The sequence below is a fragment of the Lygodium microphyllum genome, chromosome 29, assembly GCF_053477565.2.
Source record: "Lygodium microphyllum isolate KBCC chromosome 29, Lygodium_microphyllum_v1.1.10, whole genome shotgun sequence".
Taxonomy (NCBI): Eukaryota; Viridiplantae; Streptophyta; class Polypodiopsida; order Schizaeales; family Lygodiaceae; genus Lygodium; species Lygodium microphyllum.
In genome coordinates this window covers 32,198,349-32,222,343 of record NC_141163.1, presented here as the reverse complement: position 1 = coordinate 32,222,343, position 23,995 = coordinate 32,198,349, and the positions used below count along the sequence as shown (strand labels likewise).

General features: G+C 39.3%; 1 protein-coding gene across 2 annotated transcripts in view; it reads left to right on the top strand.

Annotated features, from left to right (window-relative positions):
* Positions 1-6,713, top strand: part of LOC148010507 (uncharacterized) — a 49,708-nt gene extending 42,995 nt beyond the window's left edge. The window contains exon 2 of one of the 2 annotated variants that reach the window (XM_087672064.1): positions 5,573-6,713. In XM_087672064.1, coding sequence (XP_087528190.1) covers positions 5,574-6,089 — 516 coding nt within the window. In that variant the 5' untranslated portion in view covers position 5,573 and the 3' untranslated portion in view covers positions 6,090-6,713. The remainder of the gene's footprint in view (positions 1-5,572) is intronic. The other variant, XM_087672063.1, reaches the window with a different exon arrangement.
* The last annotated feature ends 17,282 nt before the right edge of the window (positions 6,714-23,995 follow it).

Genomic DNA, 23,995 nt, shown 5'->3' with positions numbered 1-23,995 from the left:
GTTTGGGCTACCTTTGAGAATATTAAAGAGAGATACTGGTGGAAAGCTATATATAGTGTTATTTCATAATGCAAGGTGGCTTCACAATGGGTAGAAATAGGACCACTTGCAAATGCAGTTTATGGCATAACACACTGAGGAAGCAGTTACTTGGGATAATGATGATGCTTGCATACTTTGCTCTTCTTTGATGCATCTCCAATGAGGTCCTTTTGGCATTTCTCTCCTGCAAGATATCTTTCAAGGTGTGGGAGAAGTTATAGCTTATGCATGAGGCTTTGTTGACCATGCGAGTTGTGACTCTCTATGGTCAACTACAAAATATCAGGTTGATGTTTGTAGTCTTGCATAGTCATCTCTTGCGTGTGAGCCTTAGTTTGAGTCAAATAGGGACATCAAGGGCTTTGATAGTGTCATGTGATTTGATGGAGGAGGTAGCTTTGTTTATATCATGCATTTCTTTTTCAATTGGATTTAGGTGTGTTCGCATTGCCTGAGTTATTTTCCAAACTATTGCACTTTAAAAAAGTGATTTGAGGCTGTGTTTACATAGGCAGATGGTGCAATCAGCCTTTTCAGTTGATGACTAGCATTTGTTGATTATTCATCATTGATAATCAGGTCGGCCAGCATTTTTAGGTCCAGTTTGATGAGGTCGACCAATGTCCAGCATTTTTGGCTTTACATAGCATGCATCCAGTGGCTGCCATCATCATTTTTCAGGTCTTAGCACACTTTGACGCATCGGGACTCTTCTCCATCTTTTGGTACTGCCTTCCATCACCAGCCTGATCCAATGCCCTCAGTAATGCCTTGGTCTGCGTGCAGGGGCTGATTAGTTCTCTTTGTATTCAGCTTTCATTCAGATTTGATGCAGATTTTCTTCTTCCATTCTCTTCTTTCATCACAGTCTCTCTCTTCCCTTCTCTCTCCATGCTCGTGTTTCCACTTTGGTTGTGCATTCTCACATAGTATCATCGCCAAATTGAGGATTTGGAGGTTCTACGAAGAGAACACCACACTCAGCTTGCTGTTTGGAGGAGATCTGCTCAAAGAACATGGATTTTTTGCCTCGTTTTTTGGGCTTTCTACGAGGTGTGTAGGGCCATCTATGACTTCTATTTGAAGGGTGTAGCTAATTTTCCCTCCGTTCAGGCAACCCAACATTAAAACACAGGAGTTTTTTGTGTGTTTGCAGGTCTATCTAAAGAGTTATGGGGTATTGATTTGATAGGTTTGATGACTCAGATAAGGAGACTATTCAATCTTTCTTCAATGGGTGGTCACGTTAGCTAGACCATCGTGAAGATTGACATTCAGAGCCGCATTCTCACTTTGATAGATTGAGAAGATCAGAGCCCCCTTCTCCCCCCCCCACCTTCTCTACATGTTTCTCATAGGGCTTGTACTACATATCCTCACATAGTCATGATGGTTGCTTCCCCCACTTCTCTACATGTTTCTCATAGGGCCTGTACTACATATCCTCACATAGTCATGATAGTTGCTTGTGTTTAAGCGCCAATGCTTTCTTCTCTCCCCAAAGAAGATCAACTTGATGATGTGAACTACTCCCTTTGGTCTTGCAAAGTGGAGTGTATCCTTGACACCTTCGACTTATGGGACTTTGTTACCATCCCAATTCCCCTTTCAGTGGAGGATCTCTGCATTGGTTTTGCGATGGACAAGTATGCCTTTGGGATAACTCAATTTTAGAGCCCGATCTTTTCTCTTTATAAGTTTGCAAGATTTTATCTTGTGCATGTGCATAGACTTTGGACCACAATGAAGGTGTGGATGAAGCTTTCTTCTCTCTACCATTAGAAGACCTTTGCCCACCGTTATCAGCACAAAGAAGAAAGTCTAGATGTTTTTTGTTGATGATTCCCCTTCAATGCAAGATCACATAAATAAGATGGAGGGCATCTGGGATGAGTTTGCATCCCTTGGCAAGAAACAATCTCATCGGAGGATATGGCAATGATTTTTATTACTTAGTCTCTATCTTTCAAGTATGATGTCTTTTACACTAGCTTGCCTACCTCTAGGGTTCAGGAGACTCTTCTATGGAAAGAGCTGGCTTTGGGTGCTTTGGAGTACGGAGAGTGACTCAAAGAGACTGGTGATTGTGGATCCAATCTTTCTAAAGCTTTTACTGTAGGTTTAGGAGGGGGCAACAAGATGGACAAGAAGGTGAAGAAAAAGAAGCAAGTTAAACATTTGGATTCTTCCTTCGGCTTTGACATAGATTCAAAGAAACCTAAATGCTTGCATTATGGGAAGGGCACTCATCCCGAGGATAAGTGTTGAAAGGAGTATCCTCATCTTCATTCGCTAGTGAAGGATGGAGCTAAAATATCCGAGCCCTCCTCTACTTCTTCACCAATTGTTACACAAGTTTGTGTTTTGTCATATCCATGAGATGGAGGAGCCTTTTTCATTAGCTTTAGAGAGGCCTTTGCTTATTGACAACAGTGCTTCAAGTCATATGACTTCTCGAGGAGATTTATTGTAGGTCCTTCATCCATCAAAGGGTACAATCACTATTGGTGACATTTCTTCGGTGCCTATTAGTGGTATTAGAACTTGTAGTTATTGTTTACCATTCATCGAGCTCCGTTTTGGAAGTCCTATATATGCTAGACTTGGGCTTTCCAGTCCTCTTTGTTTATGGCATTAGTAGACTAAGTACTCACTTTTTCTTCATCGAGTAGGCCATTTTTATTGAGGATTCTTCTTTAGGAGTCATTTTAGTAACATGTTGGTAAGAGAGAGGGCTTTACAAGCTCCATTCCCCTTTCTTGTATAGGGTTCTCCAAGGCAGCCTTCCGTAGCCACATCCTTTTCCGATTGTGCACCATCTCTCAAGAGTAATACAGTGGGCAAATGTCTTCTGATGGTACAAAGAAGCAAGCTTTGTTCACATTTCCGTTGCCTATCACAACCGGCACACATGCACTGGACAGAATCTTGTAAGCTCATAAAAAGGAGAGACCAAGCTTGCAAATTGAGCCAATCCCATAGAGCGGCTTGGAACCAATGTGGGGATTCTTCATTGGATAGGGAATTGATGTGGTAATTAAGTCCCAAATGGCAAATATTTAAAGTGTCCAATATACACCCTACCTTGCAGGACTATAGGGAGTGTAATTAGACCCATCAAGGCGATCTTCTTTGGGTAAGGAAAGTAGTACATGCACTTGAACAAGGGGTGCCATCATGGCAATGTGCAAGCCGGTAGTATGAGCCCTGCGAGATATATGAAGAGAAGCAGGAGGGGGCTCTGATCTTCTCGATCTAATTGAGGGAGAGTGAGGCCCCAAAGGTTGATTTTTGTGCCAATCTTCAAGACGAGTTGATTGGTAAGACTTAGTAGAGGGTCCAAACAATGCAAAAAATTTGTGTTTTTCGTGGCAGATCTACTCCAAACAGCAACCTAAGTGCGGTCTTCTCTTCATAGAACCTCTGAGTCCTCACTTTGGCGATAATACCACGTGAGAGTGCAACGAAAGAGGAAACATGAACACTGAGAGAGAAGGGAAAAAGAAGACTGCAAAGAAAGAAGAGAATGGAAGAGAAAAATCTGCATTGCTGCTAAATTCAAGGAGGACTGATCAGTCCTTGCACACGGCCCAAGGTGTTACTGAATCAGTGGATGGCATCATCAAAAGGAGGAATGTTGGAGTGTACTGGAGCTTGCACCAACCAAATAGGAGCTAGCTATATATAGCCAAAATATGCCAAAAATGGTTGACCAATAGGAAAATGTGACGAAATGCTGTTCGACCAGTGATAAATGTTGGCGACTGATCAGCAAACGTTGACATGATGCATACTTCTTTTGAGAGATGAAGATTTTACAAGGCTCTTGCCTAGACTTCAATCCCCAAACAATAGTGCAAAAAGCCCAAGTTTGTGATTTCAAACTTGGAGCTCAAAGCCTTTTGATTTTGATGGATCATATCTTCATAGTCACATGTAATAAGAAGGTCGTCCACATATAGGACTATCACTACAAACTTTTCACCATCCTTGTAGACATACAAGTTAGCATTGAAGGTACATCTTTGAAATTCAAGCCTAAAAATTTGGTACTTCTCCCTAGAGATGTGTGGATTTCCCATAACGAGGACCCTTGGGAAAGCCCTTGGATTCGACCTCTTTAGACTTGGAGTTAGTTTATGAGTTTGGTTTGTTTTTATAATCATTACAAGGACACTAGCAAATTATTGTGGAGCATTTTGGAAAAACTAGGAAAGGGAGCTATCAGGATGCAATAACACTAGCTAAAGCCATGAAGAGGATGGATTGAATAGCCTTTGTGCCTTATGACAAATAGAACAATCTTCCATGGTTTTCCCTATGGCTAGTGGAAGGGAAAGGTGAATCAATAGGCGACAAGAGGAGGCCGGTCACGGTTCACATGTCAATCCATGTCACAATGACATTGGTCTTTGTGTTGATTCTCACGATCACATTAGTCTTTGGGACGATCCTTATGGTCTTAATAGTCTTCATGACTGTCCTAAGGGTCTTCAGGGTCCTCTAGATGCCAATGATCCCAAATCCAGTCCAACATGAGAGCTGCAATGATCAGTCCTGCAAATACATTTCAGAATCCCAACTTGGACACGAAGTTTGTGAACATAAAAAGGGCTGAGTTTGAAGGTACATTTTCTGGACAACTTTTGGGAGAATTTTGTCCCAAACATTCAGCCCAAAATCTGGCAGAGAAGAACATCACCTAGTGGAAAAAAGCTTGGGACAGCCTTGGTGGATGCAACAATGCCAGCTAAAGATTCAGCTGATGAAAACAATGTTGTAGAATGGGCTTTTGATGAAAACAAAGCTGATTCCAATTGGAGTTGGCTTTGCACTGTTCTGATTGCAAATGCTGAAGAGGTCCCCTCATGTTGAGGTTCTCCTCCCATACAGTGGAAGGTATTACAATAGTGATATATGCCAAAAAAGAGTGCTAAAGTTGGTGTAGAGAATAAATGGACTGTAAAAGGGGAGGGGCAGATTGCATGTAGTGCTGCATCAGTTTAGCCATTATCATGGTGGAGCAGTCAGTTTTTGAGAACGAGCATCCAAATAGCTAGCATTTACTTTGGGCTTTGCAAGCCATAATTTGTGCTAGGATGTTCATTTAGCCTGCATTGAAATCTTAGTAGGTTTGGAAACAATGCATATATCGGCAGTTTCAATGGCTTTGTTTGGATGTTTACACTTGGGTTTGCTTGAGTTTCCCCTCCATGTTTTTTAATGTAGATGAAATGTGGGGATATGGGGTGAGGGGGGTAGTGAGCTAGGCCAAGAAAGGAGTTCTTTGATGGTTTTGAAATGCAGCCACTTGCTACTTTTTCAGAACAGGCATCCAAGCATTTAAAGTGGAATATTGCCATGAATTGTACAATACCGTTTATTTAGCTTGCGGCAAATCTTACTATGTCTGGAAGCAAGTGTGCAGCATTTACAATGGTTTGTTTGGATATTTGCAATTGGGCTTTTGCTGAAGTTCTACGCACATGAAACTAGACCTTGTGCTGACAAGTTTTCCTTACAATGGCAGGATGGAAGAGGGCTCTCTTCCTAAGGTCACCATTCGCGATTTTGATGTAAGTGACGCCGATGATTTCATGGTATGGGCAGGAGATGATGATGTTACTCGATTCACAACATGGGACACTTATGCATCAATTGAACAGGCCAGGGAGTTCATTACTACCCGTATCATCCCTCATCCTTGGTTCAAGGCTATTTGTGTCAATGGAATTCCTATTGGCTCAGTAACACTTAACCAAGGGACAGGTGTGAATTGCTGCCGTGCTGAACTGGGATATGTAATTGGAAGAAAATATTGGGGAAAAGGCTATACCACACAAGCAGTGAAGATAGCAATATCTCAGGGCTTTGAAGATTTGGGAATACATAGAGTAGAGGCTTTGGTATACCCTGAGAACAAGGCATCTCAAAGAGTGCTAGAAAAAGCTGGGTTTGTAAGAGAAGGTCTTCTTCGAAACTACGTTTATACAAAAGGAAAAATTCACGACGTTCTCATGTTCGGCTTTGTGAAACCAGATGAGTAGGCTCCCTGGACTCTGGAATGGGTGTTGAAGCTTGACACAACAAAGGTTTTGTCTTTTATTGACATCTATTGACAGCTTGAGCGTGAAAGGGATAGCAGGAAAGTTATTTGGGTCTCCCCTTTGAGATAACTTGAGATATGCTGAGCACCAGTGGAAAGCCTATAATACCATCAACTAAAATTTCTCCAGTAAATCATGGGTTTCATCATGAACACAGTCATCTGCTCTATCTTCTTTGTTGTAAGTGGCCTGTGTGAGACTGTTAACAAAACCATGATGAATATCCGCTCCATCTTCTTTGTAGTAAGTGGCCTGAGAGACCGTTGTCTTGAATCCGCAAAGATGTGGCCTGTTGCATGGCTTTCTGCTGAAGGTGGCAACATACTATACTTCGAGAGAGAGTCAGCAGTTTATCTGTGGCTTTTCATGTATACTGGTTGAACTAAATATCTCGATAGATCTTTGTTGTAACTAGGAATACTGTTATGATTCAATCAGGTTTAAGAATGTCATACTCGCTCAACTTTCTTTCATAAGGCGAGAGGTTCAAAGACTGGATGGGGAGTTCAAGTGTGGATATAAACTGGGAAAAAGGTAGAAACCAATGAAAGATACCTAATTAGATCTCTTTCAAGCATCCTCACTTAAGTCCTTTCAGAAAATCTGCTTTTAGCTCAAATTGATGTAGCTCAATTGTTCAAGTTGATCGTGTGGTGACCAAAAGTGTTGGGTTCAACTCATATATTTTGCACACTAATAAGTGTTTTAAAAAAGGGAGATTTGAGAGTGGTTTAGTAAGTTAATAAAATAAGTGGCTTAGCACAAGGATAGCCACAATGTCTACAAAAAGCCAAATGGACTAAGGAGAAGCATTTAGCTAGGAAACAATAAATAACTAAAGTGACTCAATATTCTAGGGATTTGATGCAATGTGGCATTGGTATGACATGGGAAAAGGAGGATCAATATCATCCTGCAATATCTCCATGGTTATACCTAATATGGATAAGCCAAGTTATCCATGAAAATTGAGTTGGTAGCTATGTTTCCATTGCTCAAATGATAAGAGTAATGAGAGATTTTCATAATGCAATGAGATTCAAATATGTTTGAACTATGGGTAATCAATTCACAAACTTGGATAGGATGTGTATCTTGGATAGAATAAAGAGAACTCAAAAGTTGTAGCGTAGGATGGGCAATTGCTATTAGCTACTTAAATTGCATATACAAGGTTTGAATATTAGCAACACACTTTATGCTCATTTTCAGCCAGGTGCTTGCTCTTGTGGTTGCTCCTTGTGGAATGATGGCTTCATTTGGTGACAGTTTTAGATAGATCATGATTTATTGCTCTCCATTGTCATTTTCTCTTTGCATGCTCATCGTTGTTGGATTTCATTTTTAGATTTCATAGACAACTCTCATAAAAATCAGGATATTTCAAGTTTGAAACAAGAAAGAAACCTTGCTATAAGGAACTATGTTTGTTAACAAAATTTAAGGAAAGTTTACTTGGAACCAAGTAATGAGTTGACTAGTTTCATATTTATAAGTTAAATCTTAGAGCTCTTTCATCTTCATTGATGCAACTTTTGCTCAACACAAAGGAGAAGGCCAAGTCTATCTCTTCAATTAATGTTTCCTAGTAATGATGAGCCATTTTTTGGTGGCAAAAAGTATACAAGTGTAATATCATACATTTCAATGTCAATGTATAAGTTCCTTGGAATGATGGGCTTGAATAACTTTATTATTTTCCTCATTTAGGCATAATGGATTCTTCCATAGGTATTTTAGAGGTTTTTGCTAGTCCTCTTCTCTAAAAAAAACTAAACATTACTTGAATGTTTGATTGATGAGGTGTTATACCCATTATGCTTACTTTAATCACATGTTTTTTTTTCATTTTTATGAGGTTTTCACTCTTCTTAGTCCTTTTGCCTCACTGGAAAGTGAGCTTGTCAAGGATCATCTATGTATATTTAAATGATATACTCTTAGTATGACTATCAAGGACTCAATGACCTCTTCTACAACATTTGTGGCATGAATGTTAGCCTTTAATCTTAACTCTTCTCCTTTCTAGTATTCTTAAGTCCTCAAGTCATAAAAATCATAAGGATGCCATCATGAGCCTTCTTCTTGTATAAACATTGATCCATAGTATTATGGCTATATCCTTGTGAATGTATAAAAGCATCAAACTTGTGGTACCATTTTCTAAGTGCTTGCTTAAGGTCATAAACACTCTTTCTCAACTTGCACTCTAGGTATTTTCTACTTTTTTTCTCAAAGCCCTTAGGCTGTTGAATATAAATCTCATCGTGCAAGTTTTCATATAGAAAAGCCATCTTTACATCCATTTGATAAATGTCCAGATCTAGTTGAGCAATCAATGCTAGTACCAAGTCATCATCTTGACCACGTGATAAAATACTTCATCGAAGTCAATACCATGTTCTTGCTTAAAACCCTTAGCTACCAATCTGATCTTATAAGCGAGCTTGGACATGCAGGGATACTTTTCAACTTGTATACCCACTTGCATGGCAATGCCTTCTTGCCACTAGGCAAAGGAACCAAATCCCACATATGGTTTTTCTGCAAAGAGTCAAACTCTGATTGCATAACCCTGTCAGATATGATAGTCCCATGAGGGACTATCATATCTGTGCATGGCCTTATCATAAGAGAAGGGCTTATATGCATCTATCACCATAACTTTTGACTTCTTATGCATACTTTATGTTTGCTTGCTATATAAACAATAATCACAAGACTTAAAACGCTTATAGTCTAGGGGTGGAAGATATTACAAACTGGTAAGCACTTTCATTCCTTTCAAAGACATGTGCCCAAGACAATGATGTCAAAGAGATATATATGGAATTGTATCCATTGCCAAAACATGGTCAATTGACCCAAATACAAGCAAGGAATAAAGGATACTAGACTTAGTGCCACATGCAATAACAAGTTTCTCACAGGTAATCTTCCATGAGAAATCACCAAAAGAGACAAAATAACTTACATCATCGAAGGTGCCAACAGAGATAATGCTCTTTGTGAAAGGCGGTACATGGCGTACATCATGAAGAGTGAACATGTTGCCCGTGTTGGGGTAAAAGGCCCTTGGGCCTGCCCGTGTACAGTGACCGCCCATATTCTTTATTCATATATGTATGAAAGTGCAATAAGGCTGTCATAACATTGTTGACAGTACTTACATTGTGTGTGCTCTTCTCTCCCATGTCTTTTGCATCCCTTTCAACTGGTATCAAAGTAGGTCCTTCACGAGTGCTTTCCGGCCTTTCTCGGCATCTACTCAAGGTATGAGAGCTTGCTTCTCACTCAATTCTCAGCCATTCTTTGACATGAATAGCAGGGTTTTATGAAGAAGTAGCCATAGCTTCCATCATTAAAGCTTGTTCTCTTCACATCTTGCTTAGACTTGTCGTAGGCTTGTGTAGGCCTTTATTGGGCTCTTGCTTATCCCCTACCCACCCTGATTTGGCCCCTCAAGTACAACAGCATGCTCACGTTTTATTTGCGGCTATTTGTAAAAATGGCTCAAAAATAACTTTTTTTATCGTATCTCGGGCATTCAGAACCCGATTTAAGCAAGGTAAGAGTCTAAGTTGGGGTTTTGGCACGCGATGGTGATGTTGGATTTTCCAAATTCTGATGATAGAATATTTTGCAATAGATCTCAGGTCTGAGACAACATATATTTGTATGCCTATGGCTTATGTGATGCTTCTACTGATGTCTATTGATACCGGATCACTTGTGGATGTTATGCTTCTTATGTGAGACGCATTTGGAGTTGATTTAGCTCAGCCATTGACTTTTTTAAATAATCCCAGATCTGTCCAAAACATGGCAGCCACTTGTTACTTTAATTTTATGCTTACAGGTCTTGGCATTTTATGCCCGTTTAGTGCCTATACATATAGGAATTATGCCTATGGATTTGAGCTTGGATTGAGCACTGATTTGCTCAGTTTATAGAGGTTATATGCTATTGGAAACTACAGGGCTGAAGCTATTTAATAATTTTCCAGGTTATGCCTATTGAGTACGGGGTGCTCCCGGCTACTTGGGTTGATGTATTCACACATTTGGATGATGCCACATGGTTCTTCTATGCTCTGAAATTGTTTTAATCTAAGATTAGAGCTCGATTTTATAGTTCACTGTTACTTCCTTGTAGCAGGCATTTCCTGTCATGACATGGTTTATGCCTAGGCTACCCAATGTGGGTTATGATGTCTTGGTGAATGCTTTTGGTTGGTTGTGGATGGTAGTTGTTTGAGCCTCATCTCGACACTCATTTGAGTATCCCCTTGAGCAGTTGGACATTGACTCGGATTTTTCCGTTACGACTTGGCTTTTTTTGTTATGACTTTGGATGCTATATGGGATTTGATGCTCCGATTATGGATCTTGGCTATTACTTGGATGCACTTATAGGTATTGAGTAGTGACTGCTCCCTTGTTTTGGCAGTTGCCTATTGAGTTGTGATTGCTCGTTTGCATTTTATATGCGGGATACTTACTGATCAGTGGACTTGGATAGTGCTTGGGATTTACAATTATGGCCATCCTGCTTCTCTGTTGTATGGCATCTATGGTATTTGGGCTACTATTATCCGTATATGTCAAGGAGCAGTTGATCTTTATGGCCACTCGTGTATGCACATGGTCTGCTGCTATGTATTTTACAGAGCCTCTTACCTGGATGCTTTTACATAGATATTTGGGCTTTTATTGGAGCTTGATTTTTGCAGGTTTATTTTTCACATGTCGTTCTTGGCTGGACATGTATGTCAGTACATGCTATGAGACACTGCAAAAGTTATGTATACTCCTATGTTTCGAGTATGCTTATGCATTTATGGCTCTAAGGCATGCTTATGCTTTTATGGCTATGAGCTATAGTGGTTGGATATGTCATGCTTTTGTCTACTAGGCTTTTCCGTGTGGGAGCTTTTGCATCCGTGGTTGATGCCTTTGTATTCTCCCCTTTTGGTTTGGATGAGTCCCCTTTGTAGTATGCTATGACGACTTCCAACTCTTCTAGTCATGTAGACAGTCTCTTGATGAGCCTATTCTCTTTGATGAGAGTTCCCCTGATTCTTTGAGCTCCTTGGATGTATTGGACAACCCTACTCATGCTATTACAGAGTAGTTGTCCTCTTCTATAGGTTTTACAGGTTCTGTTTGCTGTCATTATGAAAAGATAGGGCATGTGAAGCATAAATACTTCAAGTGGATTAGAGAGTAGAAAAGATTGTGTCACACTAGACATGAGAGCATAGTCAGTGATACAGGAGGTGAGACGACTGTTGATAGTGGTATGGTGCATGTAGTTACCCATGATGATGCAGCTGAGCCTAGACTCCTGGCATCGTGTTACCCTGCAGATTACTTGCTTAGTGATACGGCCTATACCTTTGATTGGCTTTTAGATAGTATAGCATCTTGTCATAATGTTACTCCACATAGAGCTTCGTTCTCTTCTTACAAGGATGTTGACAGATGTATTTCTTTGGGCCTTGAGTAGGATTGTCATGTTATTGGTACATGGGATATACACTTGGCTTTGCCAAATGGGTCTTCTCTTATGCTCCGTAATGTCTTGCATATACGTATGCTCAGTAAGAGCATGATCTCTGTCAGTCAGTTGCATGGTGCAAGATATTATGTCTCTCTTGGAGATACTTCATGGAAAATCTATCGTGGTTCCTTGGTATTGGCCAGAGGTGCTAGATATGGCAGTGATTATCTAGTGCATGTCTCTCATGTGGGAGATTCTATGGTTGCAGTTATGCAGATACCACATGTATTGTTATTGCATTGTTGCCTAGGCCATGTATGTATGACACACTGGGATGGATGATTTATGTGATATGGGTTTATTGCCTGCTCTTCCCCATGCTACTTGCCCTCATTGTACTCATGGTCTGTGCAAAGCCTCTTTGGCTTATGGCGATCGTGTGAGACATGCTCCTCTAGATCTAGTCCATGTTGCAGTATATGGACCTATGCCTTCCTAGTCACTTGGTGGAGCGTCGTATTTTGTGACCTTCATGGATCATGCTACCCACCGTGTTTGGGCTTACCCTTTGGTATGGATTGAGGATGCTGTTACTATGCTTTACAGGTTTATGGATTCTATTAGTAGCAGGCCTAGATGCTTGCAGATGGATTATGAGAGTCATGCTATCTCTCCCAACTTACGGATCTCTTGTTCGCAATATGACATTGATTTCTTATGCCCACGATATTATGGGATTGCTCATGGCATGTGCCTGACTTTACAGGCAAAGGTTGCTTCTATGCTTACCACAACTATGGCTTTTGGGCTGAGGCCCTTATGACGGAAATCTACTTGGTTAATCGAACGTTGTGTTTCTCTTTGGATGTTATTACTCTGCATGAGGCATGGAGTGGCATGAGACCCTCCTATGATCACTTGAGGATGTTTGGCTACTGGGCATCTGTCAATATGCCACATGAGCCTATGTCACGCAGATGCATACTCCTTGGTTATGGAGATGGTGACTTTACGGCTTACATGTTTTGGGATTTAGATGCCCCGCAGGTTCTACACAGCCGTCATGTTGCCTTTTATAAGACGCAAACACCTCTCAGGCCCCTTGATGCCCGTTCAATGCACTTTACGGCTGATTCTACAGCCGTATGTCAGTCTTCCGCTTTGCTGAGGCTGCATACTGTCTTGAGACCCCGTTTGACTTGTGTTCGAGATGCTGGCCCTCTTTCGATGATTGACCTTAGAGAGTCTGTATGCTCTTCGCTATCTTTTATGCGCTGTGCTAGTGCTATGCGCCACTCTGATGCTTTACAACCGTGCACTTATGAGTTGTGTTTCTTGCTTCATGGGAAGCAGTCATGGATTACTCTATTGTCTAGAGCTACGAGATTGCTTATCTCTTGGATGTCATGGACTCAAGGATACTTGACTCTTCTTGTGAGGAGATTACAGCCACTTATTGCACAACTCGCTTTCCAATTGGGCGTTGGGTGAGATGTCATGATTCCTCACCTTGTCTCTTTTCTTTTGTTTTGTTTTTTCACTCCTTGGTCCATTGGCCTTTGAGTGGGAGATTGTAGGGGTAAAAGGCCCTTGGGCCCACCCATGTACAGTGACCGCCCATATTCTTTATTCATATATATATGAAAGTGCAATAAGGATGTCATAACATTGTTGACAACACCTACATTGTGTGTGCTATTCTCTCCTATGTCTCTTGCATCCCTTTCAGCCTGAACCAAAATGCACCTAGATATCATTAATACCAACTATCTCCAATGCCAGGTCATTGCCCAAGGCACATAGATTCATTCATATTGCGATAGGAGTGAAACCACTCTCTATGAGGGGTCACATAAAAGGAAGCCCCTGAATCTATCAACCAATACTAAGTATATCCTAACAAAGCATCAGTTAATTGTGAAAGAAGCTACTAATATGAGATCATCAAAGACATCAGACGACACCACATTAATCTCCTTAATCTTGATGCTAGACTTGCTAGGCACAATGCTACAGTCATTATTCTTCTCTTGCACTTTCCCTTTATTCTTTTCCTTGTGCATGTCTTCGCGCATGTTATGAGACTATGGTTGAATATATGACCTGCTTTCCCATAGTAATGACAAGTAAGACTAGACTTATGGCCATGCGACTTATTGTGAGACTGTCCACGTGTCCTAGATTGAGACTTTTGAGAGTCTCTACCATGACCCTTGCCATCTTGCTAGCCTCTTATAGTCAATGCATGTGCCGTACAAGAAGCATCCGCATTCTTTTTAGTCACCTCTTTTGTCAAGGGGGCACTCTCATCATCTTGCAATTTTAGCCCATCCTTTGAAGTGTTAGCATATAGAAACATACGGAAAGCATCCCATGACTCAAGTAGTTACCAAGCAAAAATAAAGGAAACAAAGTATCCTCGACTCAATATCCTATGAAGCTAGATGACTAATGATGGAGTGAAACTCATTCAAATGTGCAGACATAGAAGTCACTTCCTTCATGTAAAGGTCCATCAACTATTTCAACCAATACATTTGAGATGCATGACTTTTCTTGTCATAAAGATTCATAATCTGGGTCCAAAGTTGATATGCAATCTAATTTTCAATCACAATATTGTAGTGAACCTGCTTAGAGAGTAATAAAATGATTGTGGACCTGCATAGCTCATCCAATTCAGCCCAATCCTCGACATCAATATTTTTGGGTTTGGCACCCTCAAATTTTAGTGGTCTAACCATCAATTTTTACACTAAAACCTACCATATCTATGTCTTTTGGTAGTTGCAGTTGGTCCTATCTAGTTTTTAAATATTGAAGATAGCATTGTCACAAGAACCACCAGCCATAATGACACTAAGCAAGTGCATAAAAGGGAAAAATAGGCTACTGTAATTTCTTGCAAATCAACCCCAAAACCACTACCAAATTAAGCTGTAAACAAGAAAGATTGCCAAGGTAATGAGCTATCCACAAACTACAATCAAGAAATTGTCAAGTACAAGTGACTGCTCTCATAAAGAACGCATAGATAAAAAATGATAGGCTATTGTAATAAATTGCAGCAATAGGTCAACAACCCATTGTGAGCAATCAAGATGAAAATACGAGGAATAACCAACACTAAAGACTATCACAACTATAGCGTGTCAATAACCATACATGCAATAGGCATAGACATCATGCACATGATAGGTCACAAGGGTAAATAAAGAGAATTGCCAGATGCATAACCCATGGAGCAAAGCTTAATACATAATCCAGAAGCATATAAAGTCAAGAGATCAAATCAACCCACAATAGGGTAAGTGCATCCAATACATATCAAGAGAGCATGTACATGTCACAATGAGTTCCACTGTCTCATTGTAATACACTCAAGCACAACTACAAATATCAAGTGCTCTATGTAACTTCCAAGTGTCAAGTAGCGGCTCCCATTGGAACAAATATTAAATGCCAAACAAGCATAAGAAGCTCAAAACATAATGTGTGTGTGGCATCTAAACATTTAGGATCCATATGATAGACATTTGGAAGCATGGGACCCAAGTAGTTTGCAAAGTTCTTACTCTGGCATCCAAGTAGCATCCATAATAGTGAATGGCAACCAATGCCAATAAAACCAAGCTCCAGCCTCAGCTCAATACCATGTTATGAGCATAACCAAGCATGTAACATTAATGGTATACACTAGTGTACCATCCAAAGTGATTGGGAAGCATCCAATAGCAATAGGCATACAAGATCACTGATAGAATAGTGTGTTGCCCTATTATTCTAGCAATGAGACAACCTCTACAAAATGATCCAAATGAGCTCAATGTGGTCCACAAAGCATCTCTGAGCAATAACCAAACATCTACTAATGTGCCAACATCAAATGAGCATCACTAGGCATTAATACAAGCTCCAAAACATTGATAAGTATGCTTTCCTAGATAGATTACAACAAATGACTATTGTATACACCAATGAATTGAAGCTCAAGAGATCAAATTCAATGCATGCAATGCCTAAATCCCATGACCCAATGCCCAAGAGTAGTAACCAAGTGTTAGAAGCATTCACAAGTTGCAAATGATGAGCCCGAGCTGCAAATGGTAATCAAGGAAATCATGATAGCATTATGTGCAAAATGCATTGACCTAGGCTAAGGGGCTATTGAACCAATTGAACTAGATGCTCACTTTAACAATGAGCAATGGCTTCTCAAGAATTCTTGGGATAAGATCCTTCAAGCTGAAATCCAATGGAGGTGTGGTTGAAGAGGCATAAGTGCTAAAAGTTCATAGGTTAGCAGTTGAAAAAAAAAACGTTTTTACTTGCTACCCTCAATGCTATGACAAATGAGCTGCAACCCAAGCTCCAATGGGCCCCAAAGAACACACACTTGAAGCCTCAATAGATATTGAAGAGTCCTGGAGAAATGGAGGATCAATATGAATCTCAAAGGTTGAAGCTATGGCTACCAATGGAGAAACCTATTATAGGTATTTGAATGAAAGCTCAAACAATGTCGATTTTCGGGTCCAAGCTCTCAGTGAAGATGCTCTGATAACAATTGAAGGAAGTGAACCTTGAGTGGAAGAACACAAGTAGAAGCAAAAGCTATGGTGGAGAGAGAGAGAGAGAGAGAGAGAGTGTGTGTGTGTGTGTGTGTGTGTGGAAACTCCAACAACCACAATGTGTGATCGACTTTCCCTTATTCAAATGTCACTGAAAAAATAAAGAATGAAGTGACAATGATGGGCACCCACCACCTACAATGTACAAGCGTGTGGGTATTGTCATTGTAACTATTACATGAGCAACTAGGCACATGCGCATTTGCCCGCAACAGGCAAACCATCATTCGCTAGATTTTTCAACACATCAAGACAAAAGACTTAGAGAGGAGCTTTGAGGTCAAATTTATGACTAGTATTTATCAAAGATTTCAACTAGCCTTCATTAGCTACCACTGACTATTATTAAAGAAAAGAGGAGATAGCCCTTTCTCTTGAATCATCATTTGGGATAAGAGTTGGGCCACACTCTTGGACAAAGGACTTACCTATCTTCGGGGAGATTCTTTGTACAGGTTGCTACCTCAAGGAGAGATTTGTTCAAATTTTAGGAGCTAGTGCAAGAGATTAAAGAGGGAAAGACTACAAGGTCTCAGCAAAGCCATGACTATGATCGACAATGCTATGATAGAGGGAGTATCTCTTGAGTGGGATGGTTACACACTTCTCAAACCTAGTTTGGTCTCATTTCCAAGGGGTATATCCTTCTAGTGGTCACTATGACTAACAAAGATTGGGCATTCATTTTTTGATAGAGGAGGATGGATGCCTCCAAGAAGAGGAATCAGGCCTCACATATCTCATAGGATGCTCCAAATGTTCAAGGGAGCCTATATTTCCTCATTATTGGACAATGTTTGAGTAGGATTCCAACTCCACATTACTTGTAGTCATAATAAACCTAGGGACATTGTCACAAATGGGAGCTAATTGCTAGTATTATAATCTACTATATTTGGACCGTGAGGTATAGCCATGGCTATAGACTGTTAGGATATATCCATAGTTGAGACTCCTTCAAGGATATTTTGCATGGCTACACCACCTCCTTGAAATGTTGATTTTTTTTGGCAAAAATTTTGCAGTTCATTTTAATTAAAGCTCAATTTTTCAAGAACACTAATCCATGCCATGTGTTTCTTCCCCAACAAGAGGTCAAAGTGCTATTTCAGGAGATCATTGTCCTTCCCCTTACTAACATATGTCAAAAACTACTTGGTTTACTTTTGAACATTCCAATGTGCACATTTGGGTCCTCACTCTTCTCAAGTACTTTTTTATCATTGGAGTCATGGATGGTTCCATCGGTCCCACAAATCTCCCATTCTCTTTCACAATAGGACTCTTGAAACCTCTTTTGGGCATGGCTAGCATGCTTGCTTAGATTGAGGACTTTATTACCTACTTAATGAGTGCATTAATGTGCATTATTGTAGTTTAATATCAATAAGACACCCAAAAGAAAGGTTGAAGGCTTCATAACATGTGAAAAAAAATACAATGCAACATAAAGATAAGAAGGCATACAAATAAAATAGAGAAAATAGGAGAGTTAAATTTTTTTACCAAATGGGACAATGCCTTTGTGCACTTGTGTGTTGCAACAAGCTTTACTAGAGGTCACAATTTATGAGTGCTCAATAGATGTGATATGCTAGAAAAAACATTACATATCTAGATAGAGTGCTAGAGGGCGGCCAATCATATACCATATGCAAGGTGTTTCAAAGGTTTGCTTTGCTATTTCTATGTATTGACCCTACTAAACCTAAAAGTATATTAAGATGCCTATCTCATAACCATTTTTTCTACAAGGCAAGACCCATTCCAAAGTCTTATTGGAAACTCGAGATTTGTTATCCTCCTTATGAGATGGGGGACATCACAACAATGGGCACTTAGATCATAGGTGGGTGTTTGACTAACCTCCCACAATATGGTGGTAGGACCGTTAAGTGAACCAAATCAAGATCCTTATATGTCTATGTGTAGAAGACCATCTATAAAGCCAAGCAAGTAGCTATTCAAGGTTTGGTATAATAAATCTAGCAACCAATACAAAACTTGTCTTGGAAGTATTTACACTAGTCAAAAATAGATGTATTAATCCTTTAAAGATGATATTTATAGAGGAGAGTAGAAAACAATAGAGTTGAAGATAGAGTCACAACAATAGCACTTACATGATTTTAGGACTATATGTTGTCTCTATAAAGCATGAAGAATACCAAATCATGCTTTGTAGATGTACATGGATGTAGCACTGAGCAAACATCTCCATGGATTAGAACGATGGAGAGCAAAAATATCCGATGAAGTGTAAAGAAAACAAAGAGGAACTCCCAGGTCTTTCAAGTGAAGAGAAGAGAGGAAATGAACATCAAAATATTTCAAACTAGAGTGGGAGGATTTTGCCACCTTCTTTTCATCTACATAACAGAAATGGTTGAAATGTGACAACCAAACATTACTATTAGAAAATAACAATCACTCCACCCCATCTCAATAAAACCAACAATTGATCCACTTTACTAATGGAAAGTGATAATTATTTGAGCCATTTCAATAAAATTAACCATTTCAAAAATGCCAAAATGATTTTCCAAAAATGTCAACTAAAATGATACTAAAAAAAAAGTTACATAACGGAAGCCTTCTCATTGATGGAGTGCACTCTCTCTCCTTCTACTAAATGGCCAAAAAGTGACCTCAAACTCCTACTAATGCAAAAAATAGATAACAAGAATCCACAAATAAATAAATCAATAATCATCTCATTATTATAGTGTTTTCTATAATATCGATTACACAATCCCATGAAATAAGTTGATCTTTATCACACTCTTATCCTTATAATCTACAAAGAACTCACAAAATAACAAGTCTATTTTCCATTACATACTTTTGTGTTGAGAAACAATTGTCTGCAATTGCATATATTCTTATTGAAAGAAACATGAATTAGTATCAATGCTCAAACAAAAAATATTATAAATTTAAGATGCTTATGGCAAAAGCATAAAAAGCTCAAGTAATCTCTCACCCACATACTACACATTCTAGTGCCCCATACCATTAGGATATGAAATATGTGTCATATTCTGATAAATCAAAATACCATTGGTAATGAGGCTCGATACGATTCAAATTCAACATATTAGTGTTGCCTTGTGTGGTTAATCTACACTTTCAAACTCCATAATAGGTGTGGGTGATCAACCACACACCAGTACTGCCTCATGTGGTGAATCTCCATAGTGAGCTAGTGATGTTGTCTCATGTGGCGAATCTACATCCTCCAGTTACTAGTATTGCCACATAAAACAAATATGTACTAAGATTACCAATGGACAAGAAAAATACTTGGGAGATCATAAATCATCATATACATTCACTTGGAAAGTTAAAATAGGGTTATTTGACATTAACGGTGAAAGGTGAGAAGGATCGAAGCTTGCTTTGGAAGCAAGCTATGGCGCAGAGCAAGAGCAAGAAGAGAGAGAGACACAAATGGGAACTCCAGCAGTCACAATGTGTGACCAAGGCTTCCTTTATTCAAACTGTCACTAAAAGAATAAAGAATAAAGTGATGGTGACGAGCGCCCACCACTTGCAGTGTGCAGTGGTGGGTATTGTCGGTGTAGTAATACACGGGCGGCTAGGCAAAGGTTCCTTTACCCCCAACAACCTCCCACTTAAAGGCGAATCTGTCCTAGTGAGAGGTGAAAAGAAAAGAAAAGACAGTACAATGTACAAATGTATAGCAGGATGAGGAAAAACGTAATCTCATCCAACGCCCATCAATCTCCTAAGGAAGGCAGTGGGTTTAGTAGTGAGGCTTTTCGTGAGCAGATCTGCAGGATTTTCATCAGTGGAGATCTTGACAAAGTCAAAGACTTTTCCTCCACGACCCCACGTATGAAGTGATACCTCACCTCAATGTGTTTCATCTTCGCATGGAAAATCGGATTCTTGGCTAGCTGAATAGCAGTCATAGAATCAGAATGCAACGTAGGTATAATATCAATCCCAAGGTCATGAATCGAATGGCCCAACCATATGGCCTCCTTGCAAGCCTCAGTGGCCGCAACATACTCGGCCTCAATGGTAAAGAGATTTGTACACTTCTGAACCCTGGACATCCAAGAAATATCACCTCCAACATAGATGAAGGCATAGCCGGAAGTGGACTTCCTACTATCTGCATGTCTTGCATAATTGAAGTCTATGTAGCCAACAACTCCTGTATCTTGGCTGCCATAGAAAATACACATATCTTCTGTGCCTTTTAGGTATCTCATGATACCCTTCATGGCATCCCTATGCTTCTTGCCAAGTGTAGCCATATAGCGTGCCACAACACCAACTGCAAAGGCAATATCTAGATGAGTGGCTATCATAGCATACATTAAACTGCCCACGGCTAATGCATAAGGGATCTTGGCCATCTTGGCCCTCTGCTCATCCATTTTACGGACAATTGGCGTGTGAAACCTTCACATAAGAAGGTAATGGATATCCAATAGGCTTTATGTTGTGCATGTGGAAACGCTCAAGGACTTTATGAATGTACTCCCTTTGAGAGAGGTAGAGTAGTCCTTGATGCCTATCACCCTTAATGCACATACCAAGAATGTGAGAGGCATGTCCCAAATCCTTCATCTTAAAGCTCTTCTTCAGCTAAGATTTAAGAGCATCCAACTCATCATGAGCTTTCCCTGCTATCCATATATCATCCACATAAAGTACCAAAATAAGCAATGAGCCATCACGGGCTTTCTTCGTGTAAAGACAAATCCATAGCACTCCTGATGTAGCCATGTGACTGCATAAAGGCATCAAACTTATGATACCACTCCCTAGGTGTCAGTTTCAAGCCATAAAGGCTTTTCCTTAACTTGCACACTAGGCCTGCCACCGCCAGGTTCTATAAAACCCTTAGGCTAATCCATGTATATCTCATCATGCAAATCCCCATGCAAGAATGCAGTCTTGGCATCCATCTGGTACAAGTCTAAGTCAAGCTGTGCAGCTAAGGCCAAAACCAAGCGTAGGGTGGTCATCTTGGCCATAGGAGAAAAGACTTCATTAAAGTCAACTCCATGCTCCTATTTAAAACCTTTAGCAGCAAGTCTTGCTTTATAAGCCGGGTTGGGGTTTCCAGGGATACTTTTCAGTTTGTACACCCATTTTCGTGGCAAAACCTTCTTCCTGAGGCAGTGCACTCAAATCCCAAGTCATATTCTTGTGCAAGGATTTTATCTCAGACTACATAGCCCTCTCCCCCATGAGTGACTATCACTCCTGTGCAGTGCATAGCCTCATCATAGGTAAGAGGCTCTCTTACATCTCTAACCAAGACATAATGCATCGAGGGCTCAAATCTATCAAGTGGACGTCTATCTCTAGTAGACCATCTCATAGCTACAGTCAATCCAACACATTGGCCATGTGTACCAACTACTGCTGCAGGCTATCCAACTAGATGTGCAGGAGCACGTGGCTCCTCCTGAAATATAACCTTGCATATCTCTACCACCTTCTCAAGCTACCTATGCATCTTGTCTTCATGGAAGACTACATCATGGCTGCATATGACTTTTTGCGCTTGTGGATCCTAGAGGCGGTAACCCATCTCGCCTGCATCCCCATAGCCAAGGAAAATGCATTTGACACTCTTAGGATCCAACTTAGTATGCTTGTCCTTGGGCACATGGCAGAATGCCTCACATCCAAAGATACGTAGATGTGCATAAGACAGAGGTTTCTCAATCCATACCTCCTCTGTAACCTGGAAATCCAAACCACTAGGAGGTGATCTATTTATGACATGCACCGCGGTACTGACTATCTTAGTCCAAAAGCTCTATATGGTAAGCGTGCATGGCTAAGCCACTTCCAAGCAAGCTTCGATCCTTCTCACCTTTCAACTAGTATTAGAGCTATGGCAGAGAGTAAGAGCAAGAAGCGAGATAGACACAAATGGAAACTCCAACAGTCACAATGTGTGATCGGGCCTTCCTTTATTCAAACTGCTACTAAAAGAATAAAGAATAAAGTGATGGTGATGGATACCCACCACCTGCAGTGTGCAGTGGCGGGTACTATCAGTGTAGTTTACACAGGTGGCTAGGCAGAGGCACCTTTACCCCCAACAAATAGATTGTAGCAAAGTTTTGGACAAAATTACAAAACTAGATTAAGAGGTTGACTTTGGATAACATTACCTTAAAAACTATACATATTTAGTCAAAACCATATCTAATATAAGTTATATTCCTTTTTATAATCTATAACTTTTCTTTTTATAGTATATCTAGATTCTAAATAAATTAAAAGTACTTTTGATGAGAAACTAGGCTACTATATAAGTTTTAGCCAAAAATTTTGGCCAAGTCTAGGTCAACAAACTGAAGGTTCGGTTTAGAGGCAAAGAATTTTCTAAGTATTTAGATTCAATTCAAGATAATAAATAAAGAGCCATAGATAACATAATTTTTTGCAAATCATCTCACATTGACGAGTTCCTAATTCAAAAGGTAAGGGTGAGAAGATTGAGCCCTAAGTTTACCAGAACATAAATTTCTACTTATTGGTGTGAAATATGGGTCTAGGATTACTTTAGGATTGATATATCTCACAAAATATTCAGAATTTGAAAAACATGTCTCTTATAGAAATTATAGATATTTTTAATCTCTAAAACTTTTGTTGATACCATTTCCTCAAATTTTGAACAAAAAGAAACTTGCAATATCTAGAAAATAGCTCCGTAAGAGGATTTGGGAGATTGAAGTATAGTCATGATGATGACTTTGAGATTTTGGAGTATGGGCAATGCATATAAATATGCAAAATTTAACAACTCTTTTCAAAAACTAGAGATAAGAATATAAACCAATCAGTATAGTTGAGTAATGAAATTGAGGGTTTCAAAGTATGAGAAACATGACTGTAGCTTGTAATAGTCTCCCTTGTAGATCTTGATTGTATTATAGTACTTGTATTGATATAAGATGCCTAATGATCAAAGGTTGGAGTATTCAAGCTCTCATACAACTATTATGAAGCGGATCATATGGCAAGTTTGTAGTTTATTACAATTAATGCAAAAAAAATTGTGTATCGAATCATAACATTTTGACACCTCTAGATTCTCATCTAGAATATTAAAAATTTGCCAAAATGAGTCTAAAATCTCTAAATTCTAACTTTAGATGAGGAAAAAACAATAAAACTAAGTTTTTATCATGTTCTCCTATTTTACATGTGATCTTGTTGCTTTTGTAAAGAAAGCTAGGAAAGCTTGAACCACACATATAAAATAGCAAATCATTCCATGAAAGAAGCTTATTTTCATAAAATTATATTTTAAATATATTATATTAGTATCATTTATATTAAAATTTTCAACCCAAATAATTTAATTTAAAAAACTAATAATTCATTTAAAATTACTACTAAATAATCTTAAACTTGTAATTCACAAATAAACTAATAATAATAATAATAATACAAAATCTCATGTAAATATTCTTGCCACATCACAAAGCACATTATTATTCTTCATTCTATCTACTAGGCATAATGTGACTAGAAATAAGTTGAATCCTATCATATTCTTAGGCTTATAACCTACAAAAAACTCACAAAATGACAAGTCTATTTTCTATAATATACTCTCATGTTGAGAAGCAACTCTCCAAAATTTAAGATACTCATGGAAAGAGCATAAACGACTCAAATACTCTGTCACCCACATACTACACATT